Source organism: Bacillus rossius, chromosome 5, assembly GCF_032445375.1.
Source record: "Bacillus rossius redtenbacheri isolate Brsri chromosome 5, Brsri_v3, whole genome shotgun sequence".
NCBI lineage: Eukaryota > Metazoa > Arthropoda > Insecta > Phasmatodea > Bacillidae > Bacillus > Bacillus rossius.
The window spans coordinates 48,867,204-48,884,620 of record NC_086333.1 but is presented as its reverse complement, the minus strand read 5'-3'; the positions used below and the strand labels follow the sequence as shown (position 1 = coordinate 48,884,620).

The following is a 17,417-nucleotide window of genomic DNA, read 5'->3' as shown; positions in this document are numbered from 1 at the left end:
GTCATACAGTAAGCACTACAGACCGATGCCACCTCCCAAGCCGAAGTGGCCACATGCTGGAGACAGGCCTATCATAGGTGCCTGGAGGGGGTGCTACTGACCAGGTCCTGAGGGGATATGGAGACCTATCAGACATGCGTATCAGCATTTAGCCAAGTTATGTGTTTCTCATGACCTCAGAATGGAGCAGACTCAGGAGCAGCTCCGCCGGATGGTCCACTGTTCTGGCGTGGTCCGTGAGTTGAGGAATCATGTAAGGAACTGCCAAAGGTGCCAGCCGCTCAAAGCACATTGGTTGAACAGTGTGGAGCAGCAGAACACCGCCAGCTGCACGAGCTCTTATACACAGGTGCACTGGTCATAATGGGCCCATACCTGCGCACTACCTGGGAAAATGCTTCCTCATCATGGTCTCAGACTTTTCCTGTGTCCAACGTCCGGGCCAGGACAATTGGGGTCCGACTAGAATGCGAAATATTTCCCTGTATTTTACTTACAGACAATGGGTGCCAGTTCGGTGGAAGGCGCTGGTACACCAACTGCTGTCAGTGGGGCATCACCATCATACCATGCCCACTTACCACCTGCTTGTCAACCTGACAGAGCGGAGGAATCAGGACATCAAAATTCAGCACCGCCTTCATCTAGGGGATGACCACTCTAAATAGGACTCCACATCCCCAAGCCGGTTTACTTTCTAAGGAAATGCACAATTGCCTTCACTGCCCGCTCACCGAACGAATTGTTGCAGGAGCAGAACTTAGTTCTTACAGGAGAGTGCTGAATTGCAGCAGCTGCTAACGAGGACATATGGGTGGAGGAAAAATAGCCAGAAATTGAGGCCATGCAGGAGCAGGCAAGGCAACAAGAACAGTTCATCCAGGCTAGAACACCCCAGGCCAGTCATCAAACCAACCCCACTGAACCCAGCCAATGGGTGTACATGCTGCAACATCACCTATCGGCAGGTGATCGCAACTTCTGCACCAGGCTTACCCCTAAATGGTCGGTACCCAGGCAGATCCTGTGGAAAATGGGGCTCTCTACGTACACCGTGCGCACATCTAGCGGCCCACAGGGACGATCTGTGCTTGGTGGCTGCCAGTAGGGAACCACGAGTTTGAACCACAGTGACTTTGCTCCACATCCTGCAGAGATCACACCCAGTGAGGTCACGGGTGATGGCCAGACTCGCGAAACCAACCATGCTCAGCAGTCGTGCTCCCTACTCGTCCAACCTGTGGATGTGGAGACAGACGAGTGTTTTGCCAACATTTTCGAATCGACCCGGCAAGTCCCCTGGACACCGCACACACATCTGCCAATGCAGAGACAGAGGAGAGGAAACAAGACACACCCGAAGTGGCATCACTGATCACACCAATTATCTCAATCAGCCTTTCTCAGGATGCCTCAGGAGGGGAGCCAATAATTTGACAACCAGATGATGGGATCGTACCTGAACAGCATGAGCCAGACGAGCCGTGGTGGCTGTTGGACTTTAGCTTAAGTAATGCCACATTCTCTGTGTCAGTGGAGGAACCGGACTCGTGAGGTGAGAAATCAGAGACTGAGGGCCGGTATATCCACCGTAAGTGCCTGATCTCAACCCATACTTGTTGCCAGAACTACCAGGATTCCAAAAACAACTGAAACGGAGAAGTCGCAAGAGTGCAACACAGGACCTATATGTCGGGTGTGGCTGCGAAATGTTCAAAATATTGTGATAGGCTGTATGTATACATGTCACAACTTTCACACGTTTCTGATCATGGGCACCGAAACAATTTTGCAGATTGTTCACACCACCATTTGTGCTTGTTGCTCCTGTGAAAGTGTGAACCACTAACCTCCCTCGTTTTGTAATGTCAATCATGTTTTCGGAGTTGAGTATGAATTTCTACTGTTAATATCCTTCTCAAAACAATGGTTTCTACAGGTGTATAAATCTCCTAATAACATATGCGGACTACATTGGTTGTTTATTTAGGCCCATTGCACAATACACAAATCTTCATTTCCATAACTAAGCCTACCGTAAGGGGCCCATCTAATCAAGGTCATATTGCTGCAAGCAGCGAGTACAATACGAAAGAGAAGCCAGGAAAGAAAATGGGTGCCCCGTCAAAAATAATTTTTTTCTCTTCATTTAGTTTATTTACCTCGAATTGAAGAAGTGAGGATGAACTTTAAAGTTCACAAATTTTTTTTAAGTAATTAGCAGCCTTACCTCAGTCTACAACAGATGAAGTTATAAAGGAAGTGAATTTCAAACAAGGTGCACAATTAAAAGAATACCCAAAAACCAGTATAAAAATATAGTTTATTTCAAACTTATTTGGTAAAAAAAAAGCTCTAACAATAGCTGCTGGAACACTACAGACATACTTCCAAAGTTACTTAAATAATTTTCCATTTTGTACTACATGTTTAGTGTTTGTTCATTCCTTTCATATCAGTAAAAATACTATGGTAATGTTATGAGTGATAGAATAAAATATTACTTGTTACTGCAAATTTTTTTATTGTAAATGTGATTTTTAACTTTCTTTAAAACTAAATATTTCACAAACTTTCATGTTAAAACTGAATTTCACTTTTACAGTTTTTAAACTCTTAGAACATGTTAAAAGCTTTTTTACACAATATCTTGTACTGAGCATAAATGTTATTTTGCAACTGATAAAGACACAGTGGTTTATATTAAATAAAAAAAAAGGTTCAGAATATTTTTCTGTACGATACTACAAAAGCCATGATATACATAGGTACAGGTCAAAATTTGATTTATATATTTAACCTTAAGTATCATATAGTTGCTTACATAAAACTAACACCTTAATTTTAAAATTAAGATACCGTATTTACTCGCATAATGTCCGCAGTAATTTGGCTACATTTTTGACCAAAAAAAATGGGGTGCGGACATTATGAGGTGAAGTCAGCAAAAAAATTTTTTCCCTCAAAATTTTACGTTTTGTGTAGAGTAAAAAATTGTTCTCTCATAATTAGTTTACTAGCAGAGCGCTGGTGACTGACGACCCTCCACTGGGGACGTGAGAAATGTGACAGGTGTCGAGATAATTGGGTGCCGGCGATTAGTGGAAGACGGCACTCATTTTTTTTCTTCTCTCACTCGCGTGTGCGCTCTTACGTTCAGAAGCCGCAGCCAGCTTACACAAAATAAACACTTTGCGTGAAAAGATCTTTCATTGAGATGGCCACTGACTGCACGGGGCAGATGTTTAATGTCTGCATTAGCCGGCGCCGGCGAGCCTCCCTCCCTGTCCCTTGCCACTGTCTGTATAAAAAAACTGTGCGCATGTATCCCCACCATTTCTCCGCTACCTCCCCTACTTTGTGACGTAGTGTGAGTTGACGTCTACTGGCTTGTGCTACATATAGCCCATCCCCTTGCAACTAGCGCGACATCGCAGGCAGCTGCGCAGTGGAGTGCGAGTTTCTGAGTCCGGACGGTTTCACCACGCTACAAAACCCTCTCAGCGACCGCTCCGGAGAAATGAACAACTCAAGGTCAAAGCATTGTTGACAGCGTCAGTAATTTTCCATCCCATTATTGTGCCTCTCAGGGGTGGCCAAGGTTGCTTTGTCTGGTGCGGACTTTATGCGATGGCGGACATTATGCGATTAAATACGGTACATCAAATAGAACCACGTTATAGATTTTTGTAAGTAACAAATATATTTCAACTACATTAACATGAACACCTTTTAAACAATGTAAATTTCTATTGAATAATTGGTTCAGAATCTATAATTGATTTTTACTTAGCACAGTTATTAATGGAATGTAAGAAATAGAGGAATTGGTTATGGAATACTGTGCTACAACCTACTTGATGCATAGCTGTCAAATAAAAACAGACATAAATGTTTAAAATAAATCTTCATTTTACTTAACATTTACAGGGCCACCCACAGTTGTAAAAAAATTATAGGGTGGAATTTCCAAAATTTGAAAATTTTTATTGGGGAAGTGGGGGGGCAAGAAAAAATAAACAAACACAAAATTAACTGTTAAAATGAAATATTTCTTATTAACATAATAGTGGTAGATTTGCACTAAAACACTTGGTTTGACACTATCAAATTCAAAGTCCTACGTAAGTAGTAATATGAGGAGAAAAAGGTGTGTACGGGAGAGGGGGGGAGTAAGATGAACAATTGTTGGTTTTAGGGGGGGAATGCCCCATCATTAATTGGGGAGGAAGGCATGTGCACCCCCATCCATGCCCTTATCACTTTTGGCATTAATAATTTCTCATTCCAATGGATGTTAGTATTTCACTGAAATTATGCTAGTCAACCATTAGAACATTATGAAACATATGTTAGAGAGTTATTTTACCTACAATTTTTTTTGTGAAGGTAAAAATAGTTACATACTTTCATTATTTTGCTTGTCCACTATTTGTAAAAAGTCAGGGAAATATTATTAGCTAAAAATTTTGCCTGAATAATTACACCGTAGTTACTCACTCGAAGTTAATTTTATGGGTTTCTACCTTTGAGCAAGAGACACAAAATTTCTTCTATAATCTTATTTATAAAATAATTTTTCAAAAACCCAGTCTTGGCCACAACCAAATATTGTAACAATGCGAGTAGAGCAGAGTCAAATCCATTATTATACATGTACTGAATTAGAATGATTGGTATTTACATTTTTTACAATTTAAAATGGAAATTTTACTCTCGAAAGACTAGTATACTAATTAATAAATACAGCAGCATCTCAGTTAACCAAGCTTAGATTAACCGAGGTTCCGTATTACCCGAACCAACTTGAAGCGCCATTACCAGCAAAAACTTTTGGAACATTTGCTGGAGGACCTAGAAAATGATCCAACTGTTGAAGAAAAACTGAAGAAAATGAACCTCAAATTTGCCATTTACTGATTGGGCAAATATTTGAGTAACGTAAAATAATATACCCTGAAAAAAGTGGGAAAAACATTACTCCAAAAATGTTACCTCTGAGCCAACTGAAAACCAAGACAGTTTTCTTATTCTGTTCGTATTATCTGAGATTTTGCTTACCCAAGGTTTTTGCGGTCCACATTAACTCAATTAATATTCTACTGCAAAACAAATGGATTTTGGATCCACAATTTTTTTCACAACTTATTAAGTATTGGAAATTTTACTGCTCATGCACACACATTATGTAAGCCTGACTAGAAGAAGAAAGAAAAAAACTAATAAAACATGGCTGCAGCATATAATTGTAACTGTATGACATTTAACATACATCATGGCAACTTTTCTTTAGCTCTAATTTGTTGCATGATAAAAATAAAAAAAAGATACAGCTATATGTAAGGAAAACGCACGTACTTCATACTGTAAGTGATATTTTTTTTCATTTTAGATGCAGGCATGCATAAACTGGTGTCATTTTTTCATTTAATTGCCAGAGCTATCAGCCTGTATGAAGTCAGCATCATTTTTAAAAGTGTACCACATAATGTGTAGAAGTAAATAAAAGTATCTTGGATTAGATGCAAGGAAATTAATATTTTGATGGATAAATAAGTAGATAAATTTTTAATGAAATTACAGTATACAGTTATTTTTCAGACTATGTGAATTGTGTTCAGTGAGAGCTGTTTAACAAGAAATGATTATGTTTATTATGAAACATATTTCTCTTGATGACTACATATTCATTGTCATGCTGATGTTCTAATGAACTGAATAAAAGCCAATCAACAGTTTCAGTGTACTCATCCAGTGATAAAAACACAATAAACAATTCCACCATTTGGTTACAGGCACAATGTGGAATCTGTAGTTTATTTTTAGCAACATGCAAAACAAAAGAAACATCTCTCATTCAGAGCCAAGGAAAATCATCCCAGGGCCAGAAAAACACAACAAAAGCAAGGGATACGAAGAAAATGCAATTTTCTTGTTATTCCAAAAACAAAAATCAAAGTAAACAGTTGGTGAAGGTGGGTTTGGGAGTGAAAGGGAAGAAAAACTGCAAAATTAAATAGAAACAAAAATGAAACGAGAGAGATGCAAAATCGATACCTTAATGTAAAAATAATAGTTCATCAACCATTCATCAGTGCACAAGAACTCCACATGGCAAAAGTCAATAAAAAGAAATTAAAAATAAAAAAAACTTTATATTTTTGAATTTAGAGATAAAAATATTTTTTCTACATGTTCTGACTTTCTATCTCAAGCCAAAATGATCTGGCTGTATGTTGTCTCTAAACTGCAGTAGATAAACCTGCTTAAGCGAAGCCTACAACAAACATGCGTTTAAAATACAAATCCTTACAAGTAAAATAGGTCTTATGCTCAACACTGTCCACTTTTCACAAGTGTCGACGATCTGACAACTTGACCACAAAGATCCATGTGGAGAGACCCTCGGTCCCTCGTGGAGACGTTACTGCTTCTTGCCGCCCTTGCGCCGCCCCTTGGAGACGCTCACCCAGGCGTTGTCCTTCTTCGGGGGTGCCCTGTCCAGGCTCAGCTGCGCCAGCGACTGAGTGACGTCGGCTGGGGGCACGGCGTGGGGCAGCTGCTTCCGGGGGGCCTGGTGGGGTGACCGCAGTCGGGCCGGGGGGTTGACGGCCTGCGTGCCGGACAGCGGCTTCCCCTCGCGCTCCAGCTCCTGCAGGCGACGGCGCTCGTCGTTGCGGAACCTCTTCCTCTCCTTCCTGCGACAAAGGGACCCGCCACATGGCCGCGGTTGCAAAGTCACGCTCCCACGGTGCATTGTGGGTTCCATTCCAACACGACTTCCACAGCTCACTACATCTCGGACACCCCTCACTGTCTTCAGTCTCTGTGTGCACAACCGTGCAACATTGAAACTGCTCCCTTCGCCTCAGCAGCCGCTGCAGGCACGGATATCCGAGCAGTCCCCCACGAACACATGCCAGCCTCTGTCGTCTAAAAGTTGTTGGCACACCTGATTTCCAGCTGTAAAACTTTCAGGTTAAAATCCTACCCTGGGCTTGGGTGTTTTTATGTTAAAGATTAACAATAAACTCTGAACAAAATAAATAATACCAGACATGAAATTTTACTCTGAGTTCTTTAAAATAATGCCAAACATGACAAATATAAGAAAATTGTCTTTTCAACTACATTTTTTTTAAGCAAATTACGTGTAGATTCTGCACCCGATGCTAGTATTCGTTGCCAGAGCAGCTACATTTACTACTGAATCATACGATTTGCAGAGCGCAAGGTTTAAACTATACAATGACACTGCTCCCATAAAAGCAAAAGACGAATTAAAAAATTCTAAACCTTCGCTTTGGACCTGATTTTCGACAAGGAATATTATTAAAATTCAGGGAATATTGTCGATATTCATTAAACAGTTAATACTATAAAATTACCCTTCAACTTTGGTTTGTGCCACCTGCCACAGATGGCAGCACCGTAGTTACACATTTCCGTTCCATTCATGAAATCACTACTGACGTCGCCCAAGGACTCCCTTTGTTCGCGTAGCCCGTTATGCCACCTTGATACCTCCTCTCTGGAGGGTAGTGCAACCGCCGCTGGCGAGTCGATTGTCGTCCTCGTGACAATCGACTGTGTGATGATGTTCGCGAGTCGATCATCAGCGCTCGAGAGGGAAGGGTGAGCACGCGGTGCGGAGGACAAAACCCGAATTATACCAGCGTGTGCGCGTCGCGGATTCCTTCATGACTCTGAGAGCCTAAACCATTTCTGCAGTCTGCTGTAGCCACGCTGCGACGTCACGCCCTGAAACGAGACTCTGATCGCCCTGCGAACTGGCCCGCAGGCACAAAATCAAGGTCAGTTGGCGCCCCTAAAGAAACCATATCGAACGACAGAGGGTGTAGGATGACACTACCAACAAAATGGCGTTAATGGCACATACCAAGGGCTAAGATGTTACACATCAAAAATCTGAAAGCGAACAACTTGATTGGTGTCGGACTAAAGACCTTTCACTGTCCGTTCTGTAAAGTATTTGCCTGACTCACTTGGAGGCAACAGAGTGGATGCGCAGCACGGCCTCGTTCTCCGCCTTGAGGGTGGGGTCGTAGCAGACGGCGGGGCCATCGTCCCAGTCCTCCTCGAACTGGGGCAGCTCCGGGGGCGGGCCGGGTGCCGGCCCGAGGGGGTCGTCGGCGTGCACCGCGTAGCGCTCGAACAGCTCGCGCTTGTCGCACTCCTCCGCCATGTGGAACACCAGGTCCTTCTTCAGCACCCAGTGGGTCGAGTCGAACTTGCACTGGGTCAGAGGGATCTTCTTGGTCTGCGCCTCGCGGCACTTGACCAGGTGCAGGGCCAGGCGGGATGAGAGGATCCAGTGGGCGGGCTCCAGCGGGCACTGCTTCAGCGGGTCGTCGGGGTCCTCGGGCATGTACTCTCTTGTCGTCTGCAACCTTGCACGCAACCCCCAGCCTCGGCATCACAAGGCACTGCTCTTACACCGGGCACTCCTGACATTGTGGCAGTCAGTTCAGCACACACACAGCATGTTCAGGGCAACGGCCGTGCCAAATAACCAACTTTCCACGATTATCGAGAGTCACATAGTTTTAACAGAAACACCAAAAAAAATCATTAATATACGGAATAATAATTTGAGTGAAGAGTATGTAAAGGGGGAATAGAAGCAATGTGAGAACTGGTGCAAAAAAGCCAACAGAGTGAAGCATTGTCCCCACTGCTATTCATTACAGTGTTGGAGAGGATTATGAAGAGAGTAGCAGAAAGGATTGGAGAAAGATAGATGAAGGCCATGCTATTAGCTGATGATTTGATGGCATGGGGAGAAAAGGAAAGTGAGGTGAAAGAGCAACTAACGGCATGGAGTGAAGAAATGAGGAATTGCGGTATGTACTTCAGCATAAACAAAAATGGAGTAAGGAGATGCATTGAATTAGATGGTGTTTGGTGTAAATGGGTGGCAACATTTTAAATATCTAGGAAAAGTATTGGAGGGTGAGGGTAAAAAACAAGTATTGAATTGTATGGAGAGGACAACAAGGATAATTACCTGTGAGAGATTTGGTATGGATGAGGAAGGTGCCATTAAAATGCAAACAAGTGTTGAATACAATATTTACTATGTACCTACCTACAGTTACTCATGGTGCAGAGACTTGGACTGTAGATAAAGAGAGATACTGGGAACATCAGAGCAATAGGTATGAAGTTTATAAGGAGTAAGATGGCAGTAACGAGATGGTTCAGTTTCAGGGATGAGATGTTGTAAGCAAGAGCTGGAGTACAGGACTTAAAACGAGATCATGGGAAAAAGCAAGAATGAGATGTTAAGGTCATTTGCAAAGAATGGGGGGGAAAAAAAAGGAGGATACCGAGGAAAATGATGGATTTGAAATACACAAGAAGGCCCCAAGAATGACCAAGGAGGAAGTGTGAAGAGCAGATAGTTAACGAAGTGCAGGAAAGAGGAGAAGAATGGTACAGAGTGAAGGAGGAGGAATGGTGGAGGGACAAAGGAAGATGGAGGCTTTTATTTTGCTGATCCGGCTGTAGGCTGAAAACAGTTGATGATGGATGATGATGATGATGATGATGATGATGATGATGATGTATGATGATGTATGATGATGTATGATGATGATATATGATGTATAATGATGATGATGAAGATGATGATAATAATGGTTGATGACAGAAACACCAAAAAATGAATATGCAGTACAATGATATTTAAAATAAGTAGTAATAAGTTGCTCTATGGCTGAAAACTGTATGTATAAAGTTGTAATACTATGCTAATGGTATATGCAATCCACTAGTAAACAGGATACCACTGTAACAAAAATCTGAACGCGAGCCGGATAACGAAATGTGCTGAGCAAAGAATACCAGATTAAAGTGTGCAGAATGTAGTTTAAAATTTATGTATTTCGTATAAATTTCTGGCATAACTATCATTAAATACTACAGTAGAATAAAACTGGTTATTTTTTTTAAGATCAATTAACAAGAAAAATATATATTAAAATAACAATGTGTAAAAATTGCTGTAAAAATACACAACAATATATTGTCCCCTAAATTTCAGCAATTAATGTTAAGGATGCCATGACCCAAAAAACAGATTGGGAAATGTTGCTAAAGACCATGCAAATTAATCCCTACCCACCGAGCATATCAACCAAATATTAAGTTTACAAAACCTAAAAGATTTGTGTGTCCTATAAAGTACAGGATAGAGACAGGTTTATGCAAAACATGATAATGAAGAACTACATGTCACTACAAGATTTTTTTTTAAATATTAAGTATTTTTAAATGAACTGGTTTAAGTTTTTCTGTGGTGAAAATTAATTTTTCAAACAAAATGCTTATGACACAGTACGAGATCTAGATAAGTCAATCTGTTAACAGAATATGTGAATTTCCGAGCTTCATTCATCTGTCAACTTCACTTTTTTTGTTAAACCATTGACTCATCTTATCTGTCTAATTCAGACCCACCCTGGAAGGAGCATCAGAACTCAACAATTAACAACTGTGAGAAGAAATTAAGTTCTAGAACACAATGCAATTACAAAAATAGTTTGCTTATTAACATTTATTGTGATTTACAGGATCCAAAAATTATGCACTAATCAAGATCTTATCATTTAAATTATATGAATAAGTTGTAAATTAAACATAAGATAAATAATCCTCTAAAATTAAATTAATTTGTGAATTGTAGTCAAAGTGTAAAAATAAGAGGCAATAAATAAATTTATTATTTAAAATAAATACCTATCCCGTGGGAAATCCCTGAGTGTACTGTAAATCCCTATTCTGTGGGAAACACCCATTCTATGGACAATCCTCTTCCAGTGGGGAAATACCCTTTATGTGGTTAGCTAAGTCCTAGTCAGATATACAGATTCGCTGGACTTCTGTTTTCTGATGTTACAACTTTTCTGGTTCAACATGAGTGGCAGAAAGTGGGATGTTGTATGAATTTCACTTATACATGCTGAACACCAAAATAACTAATGTAATAAAAAAAAGGTAGGTATTTTAAACAAAACAATAAAAAAACCAGGTTTGCTTAATAAAAAAAAAAAAAAAAATTCCAACCCTGAGTTGAAGTGTAGTATGTTGTTTAATGTCACTTCATGTAAAAATCAAAATTGAGGTTAAGAGTACTTTTTGTACAATATACATGTGTACATAAACATTTCAATAAATTATTGGGCCTGATATACCTAACTACTTACTCCAACATGTGCAAAGTAAACAGTAAAATTGCTAAGTTCAGACTGATGGACAGTCTGTAATCCGAAAAGACAATTGGACAAAAATAAGTTTGTAAACACTTAAAAAAAAAAGACCATAACTACCATTACCATATAAAAGTGTTTGTAAAAATACGATTTTAATGTTTTTATAAAAACGTTTGGAAAAAATATTTGCTACAGTTACCGTACTACCTATTCAAATCCGATATTTGTATTAGAGAATATTTTGACATTTGTATTCAAATTAAAACTGTAACAGAAATGCTAATACCTTAAAGGAGCAACTTAATTTACAAGAAAAAAGGAGATATTGTTGCAACAATGCAACACCAACATTGTGCTGAAAGCCAAACTATATTTAATTATAGGTACCTTATATTTGATGACAGCGTGATGGATCGTGTGGCACCCGCCATTCTGTTGGCAAGCTTTCAGATGTGCAACCGATGCAAACCTTTAAGAAACCTGTAACAATGTATAATGCATTGTTGTAAGTGAAACTTAACATATTGTTTTCTGCGAATATGTATACTTATTTTATCAAATACACAATTGAAGTAAAAAAAAAATAAAAAATAAATCATTTAACATTTGTAATGTTTTGAACTGATTACGTGGTTAATCAATTAGGCCATAACTTCATACAATAAAAATTATAAAATAACCATGTTTAATATTGATATTGAGAATTCATAAAAGCAAACGGAGTGCTACCATTTTATTTTTTCCAAATAACCAAACTTATTCACAGAAAACATACACAATACAATAAATAAATAAAATAAAATTAAAAAAAAAAAAAAAAAACTAAATATTTTCATGAGCAAATCTCAAACTTCTATTTTTTTTAGTTCTCTGCAACAAATGCGAAGTTACATTTCAGATGCAAAGCTTTGCATCACAACCAAAACTTCAAATAAAATGAATGGCATATTTCCTGGCGAAGTCAAATTGAACATTATTAAAAAAAAAAAAAAAAAACCACAGACTTAAAAAAAAAAACTATTCCAAAACAAATTAATATGCACTAAAAAGTAAAAAAAACTAATTGCGTATTCTTCTACAACTTAACAATCAACTTACTTTTTCTACTCATCAATATGTAGGTACGATATATGTGTTTACCACGTAAGAAGGTAGGTATAATGTAGTTACACTTATTGTTATTTTTGGAGTCAGTTTCACACTTCAAATCTAACTCAACACATACCTACACCGTCCTTCTTACGGTAAGACCTTGTGTTTAATATTGGCTATATTTTGAATCACAGTTTGCTACATTGTGTCTCAGCATAGTGTCGTATTAAAGTTCGTTTGTTGGTTTAATTAGGTATTGGTATTTATGTCATTTCAAGGTCGCAGATATTGTCACAGTATATAGTCATTTGTAAAAAAAAATATTTCTTAAAGTATTCTCATATTATTAGTGCTAGGTATATTGTAGTGTTTTCTTGGCTGACACCGACTCCAAAATTAACAATAATTGTAACTACATTATACCTACCTTTTTGCGTGGTAAACACATAGATCATACCTACATACTGATGAGTAGAAAAAGTAAGTTGATTATTAAGTTGTAGAAGAATATGCATTTTTTTTTTTACTTTTTAGTGCATATTAATTTGTTTTGGAATAGCTTTTTTTGAAGTCAGATTTTTTTTGTTAAAATTTGCGTTTATTTTTTTGATTTTAAGTGAATCTGAAGTACACTAACTAATTTGTCTGAATATGGGTAGATCTACTAAACGTGCTGCTCATATGAGACAGCGCCGTTTAAATGAAACAAACGAAGTCAGGGAGAAACGCCTATCTCAACAAACGAAATCTACCTCGAGGACAATTTCAAAAGAGACTTGTGAAGAGCGCAAAAATCGACTTTCGAAAATGCGGCTTTATATGAAAATTTTTGAACAGGGAAAATATCAAATAACGTAGTCACAGCCTCGGCTTGATCAACGATCGTCTATCAAATGAGACGGAGGAGCAACGTGCCCACCGACTCATCGTGATACAAGATCGTCTATCCAAAGAGACAGAAGATCAACGTGCAAACCGTCTCAGCTTGATCCACGTTACGGTAGGTGACAAAAATATCCGGATAACCTATAAAAGATTTGGCTGAGTATCGTTAATTTTCTCCTAAGAATTGAAGAGTTCCATTACTTTGTCATGGATCCCATAATCAGAACCTAACCAAACTTTCATCAAACTACCCTTGAAGTACATCCTTTCCAATAAAAAAAGAAACATCGTAATCAGTTGACGTGATATTGAGTTATTCGTCCATTTGTCGCACACATACTTAATGCAAATGTAAGACACATATGGTTTTGTAATGGATGCCATTGTCAGAACCAGACCAAATTGAAATGGGATCACACAGGAAGCACTAGCTTTCAAATAAAAAAAGAATCATCAAAATCGGTTCACCCAATTGAAAGTTCTGAGGTTACATAAAAAAAAAAATACAGACGAATTGAGAACCTCCTCCTTTTTTGAAGTCGGTTAAAAAGAGCAAGATTGATTCGTTTAGTTGAAGCTTCGCACATGCCTAGGAGTTGTCTGCCCTGTCAGAGGCAGACACGTCGTATCAGTCTGAAGAATGTGTTACATATGTGATGTATAGAGGATCGATGAAATGCATGGGTGAGGGAAACTGGAGTACTCCAAGAAACAAATGCAAATGTTCGTTAAGTTCCAAATGAAATACAATGAATCACTTGAAAAAGAAAATCAAGTGCCACTATTCAAACATTATTACTGTACTTTTCATGGACTATACAATAATGTGTTAAAAGTGATCATTGAGCAGGTTTCTCAATACACATATAATAAATAAATTTGTGCCTTAAAAGGTTTTTTAGCTGATCCTGATGGCATTATCCTGATAGCTTGATCCTGTGGTACATGATGTTTGCTGTTTTAATTCAATACAACAGAACATTCTGTACTTAAAATATTGTCATAAAATAATGAATTATGATCGTAAGTCAAATAAAAAGGATTTAATTTTTTAACCTACAATCATAATTCTTTCTTATTTTGCAATTTATTTCATATGCAGGATCTTCTGATGTACTGAACTAAAACAGCAAGCATCATGTACCACAGGATCAAGCCTTCAGGATGCAGGAATAAACTGGGATACATGAAACACCAGCCATATCAAACATAGAATATATGACAGCTGTAATAAACAAATTCCTTTGAAATACTGCAAAATTCAATTTGTCAGCTACTTCAGTGCACAGCATGTATTCCTCACAGAAAATGAATGAGATTAACAATAATTCTATTCAAAATTTTTCCTCCCATTACACTCGTCCGTTTCGTGACTCAAAATAGTATACATTCTTTAAATGCAATGTAACAAAACAAACATTTAGTAGTAAAATTACTTATTCTAATAAAACAAACATGAAATATCATTAAAAATTCCCTACAATTGCAATAGTCACGAATTTCATTATTACAACTACTACATTGTTGAAATTTCTAAATTTTTTTTTTTAAAAACCCACACGGGGCAACACTGAATTTCAGCTACAGCATGAATACGTGGGTAGGTACTGTAATGTAAGCTGTAAACTGTTATTACTTCACAAACCAGTAGAAATTAAGAAACCTTCCTTTCAGCGTTAATTCAGGAATGCCCCAAGTATATGGAAAACATAAATATTCCTATTTTTGGCGAGTAAACAATCAATGGCGAGCTTTAATGCACGAGTCTTTTCGGTAAATATTTACAATCGCGGTAGATGCCAAAAATAATGCTAAAAATCCGAAAATACTTTTATTCTATGCACTTTCACTTCCTCTTATCAAATCAACCGGCGGAGATAAGAAATTCCAAATACTTTAGGAGATATCGAATTTTTTAATTTCATGATATGTAGAGTTGCGGTAGATGCCAAAAAAAATGTAAAAAATCCTAAAATACCTTTATCATATGCTCTTCAACTTCCTCTTTTCATTAAAAGTGGCGGAGATAAGAAATTCCAAATACTTGAGGAGATATCGAATTTTTTAATTTTGCAATACAAGACCGGTGGAACCATTCGAGCTGCGCCATTTTTGTTATTTTTCCGTGTTCGTGAATACGTGAATCGTGAATGCGTAATTAATAAAATGGTTGATTAGGTCAGGTCAGTTACATTATTAATACTTTCAAACTAAGCCGACATTAAAAATTATTTTGTGAATTAATTTTAATGGCTGTTTAGTTTTAAAATATTTATAATGTAACTGACCTGACCAAACAAACCCGGACAGAGGGTGAACAGTAAACTAAAATGGTCGATTAGGTCAGGTCAGTTACATTATAAATACTTTAAAACTAAGGTGATATTAAAAATAATGTGAATTAATTTTAATTATTCTTTAGTTTTAAATTATTTATAATGTAACTGACCTTACCTAACAAACCCGTAACAAAGGATGTACAGTAACAACTCACGTAATTTTTTTTGTAACTTATTACTTGCGCAACAATATCAAAATAACAAATAAGACTTTAAAATTAGAAACGTTAAAAACTCACCTAAGTTGGAGGCGGTAATTAAACACTGTTTTAAACAATAATTGAACTAAATAATCACGTATTAGTTCATTTGAATTCTGGCCTATCACGAACAATCACGTGACATCATTATCCAATAAAAAAATAGATACTCATACGTAAACAAGAAACAATGGTGCACGCACGCCACAGGAATGCGCTGGTTTTGTGCTGAAATTTAAAAATTCGATATCTCCTAAAGTATTTGGAATTTCTAATCTCCGCCACTTTTAATGAAAAGAGGAAGTTGAAGAGCATATAATAAAGGTATTTTCAGATGTTTAGCATTTTTTTTGGCATATACCGCGACTCTACATATGATGAAATTAAAAAATTCGATATCTCCTAAAGTATTTGGAATTTCTTACCTCCGCCGGTTGTTTTGAAAAGAGGAAGTGAAAGAGCACAGAATAAAAGTATTTTCAGATTTTTAGCATTTTTTTTGGCATCTACCGCGCTTGTAAATATTTACCACGGACCTATGTAGTGTGTGAAAACCATATTTTCCGATTTTATTTTCTTTCCGTTATATAAAGCCACGATATCCGAGTATTACCATGAATTGTTTAGTAAAATTAAGTAGTGAATGATTTAAGAGCTTTTAGAACGAGACGGAATTTTCCTTGCCAAAATGATAAAACGCAATATCGAATCGATTAGGTAGTGCCAAATATTCTATTTGCGTCTACAATAACTTAAGAACACTTTTAACATTTACACACTACTAACCAAGAAAAACGTCAGTGAATTGCTACTCCAAAACACAAATTAAAACGGTTAAACCAAATACACTAGATATTTATGGTATTTGGTTAAACATTCACACATAAGCCAACGAAAACAACAAAAACAACAATAATCACAGATATAAGAAGTAACAATAATAATATTTTAGCCTTGATATCTTATGTAGCCATAAGTACAGTTAAGTTTAGTGATTAGGGAGAAATTTTTTTTATCAAAACCTTTTATTAAAAATCCAGTAAAATATATTTTTTAAAATATTTCGTATTGAAAGTTTACTTTATTTAAAGGCGTTAAGACTTTTTGAGATTGAATAAAGTGACAGTTTATATATAACAAATATCGTTATTCTAAAATAATCTATGCCATAATAATTGTTTTCACATGTAAGATATTTATTACAGATGACTAATATAAACTTAAAATTTTTCATTTTGTGCACTTTAACTAACTGAAAATTAAATTTTCATTGAAAAACTTTGATAATTTTATAACTATCATCCTATGTAACCACAATGGCAACTCTTGTTTATATCTCTTCCGCTTATCTTAAGGCTGTGAAAACTGATCAGTAGATCTATCATTGACATCAAATATAGGAACGTTGACTACTTTCTGCTTTGGCGCCAAATGTTAGTATATTGTTTAGCGAAGGATATTTGTCAGCTGCCAGGCTCTGGTACATAGAGTAAATAATTAAGTGAATATAGCAGAAATAGTGTCTTGATACGTACCTTTTAGAATATTGAAGAAATGCCTTCCAAGGATTATGTGACTGACAGAGGTAATGCATGACTATTGACTATTAAAGTTCACACACACTGACAATTGGAACAAGATGAGTAAATAACTTGTGTTCGGTAATT

General features: G+C 37.3%; 2 protein-coding genes across 2 annotated transcripts in view; one reads left to right on the top strand and one right to left on the bottom strand.

The window, feature by feature from the left end:
- Window positions 1-2,304: 2,304 nt before the first annotated feature.
- Window positions 2,305-16,667, bottom strand: LOC134531779 (gametocyte-specific factor 1 homolog). Its single transcript, XM_063367686.1, has 4 exons — window positions 16,537-16,667; window positions 11,622-11,714; window positions 8,007-8,411; window positions 2,305-6,698 (listed from the first exon to the last, which is right to left on the bottom strand). The coding sequence occupies exons 2-4, from the start codon at window positions 11,663-11,665 to the stop codon at window positions 6,425-6,427; spliced, it is 723 nt and encodes a 240-aa protein (XP_063223756.1). The 5' UTR covers window positions 11,666-11,714; window positions 16,537-16,667; the 3' UTR covers window positions 2,305-6,424.
- A 447-nt stretch (window positions 16,668-17,114) lies between these two features.
- LOC134531778 (DNA replication licensing factor Mcm7) overlaps window positions 17,115-17,417 on the top strand; it is a 33,845-nt gene continuing 33,542 nt past the window's right edge. The window contains exon 1 of the mRNA XM_063367685.1: window positions 17,115-17,335. Coding sequence (XP_063223755.1) covers window positions 17,305-17,335 — 31 coding nt within the window. The 5' untranslated portion in view covers window positions 17,115-17,304. The remainder of the gene's footprint in view (window positions 17,336-17,417) is intronic.

Bases quoted from the DNA above. Each gene is read 5' to 3' on its own strand.
- LOC134531779 (XM_063367686.1), bottom strand. From the start codon at position 11,665: ATGGCGGGTGCCACACGATCCATCACGCTGTCATCAAATATAAG. The intron at 8,412-11,621 runs GTACCTATAATT...GTTGCGTGCAAG, and splicing joins ACGCTGTCATCAAATATAAG to GTTGCAGACGACAAGAGAGT. The intron at 6,699-8,006 runs GTGAGTCAGGCA...CCTTTGTCGCAG, and splicing joins ATCCACTCTGTTGCCTCCAA to GAAGGAGAGGAAGAGGTTCC.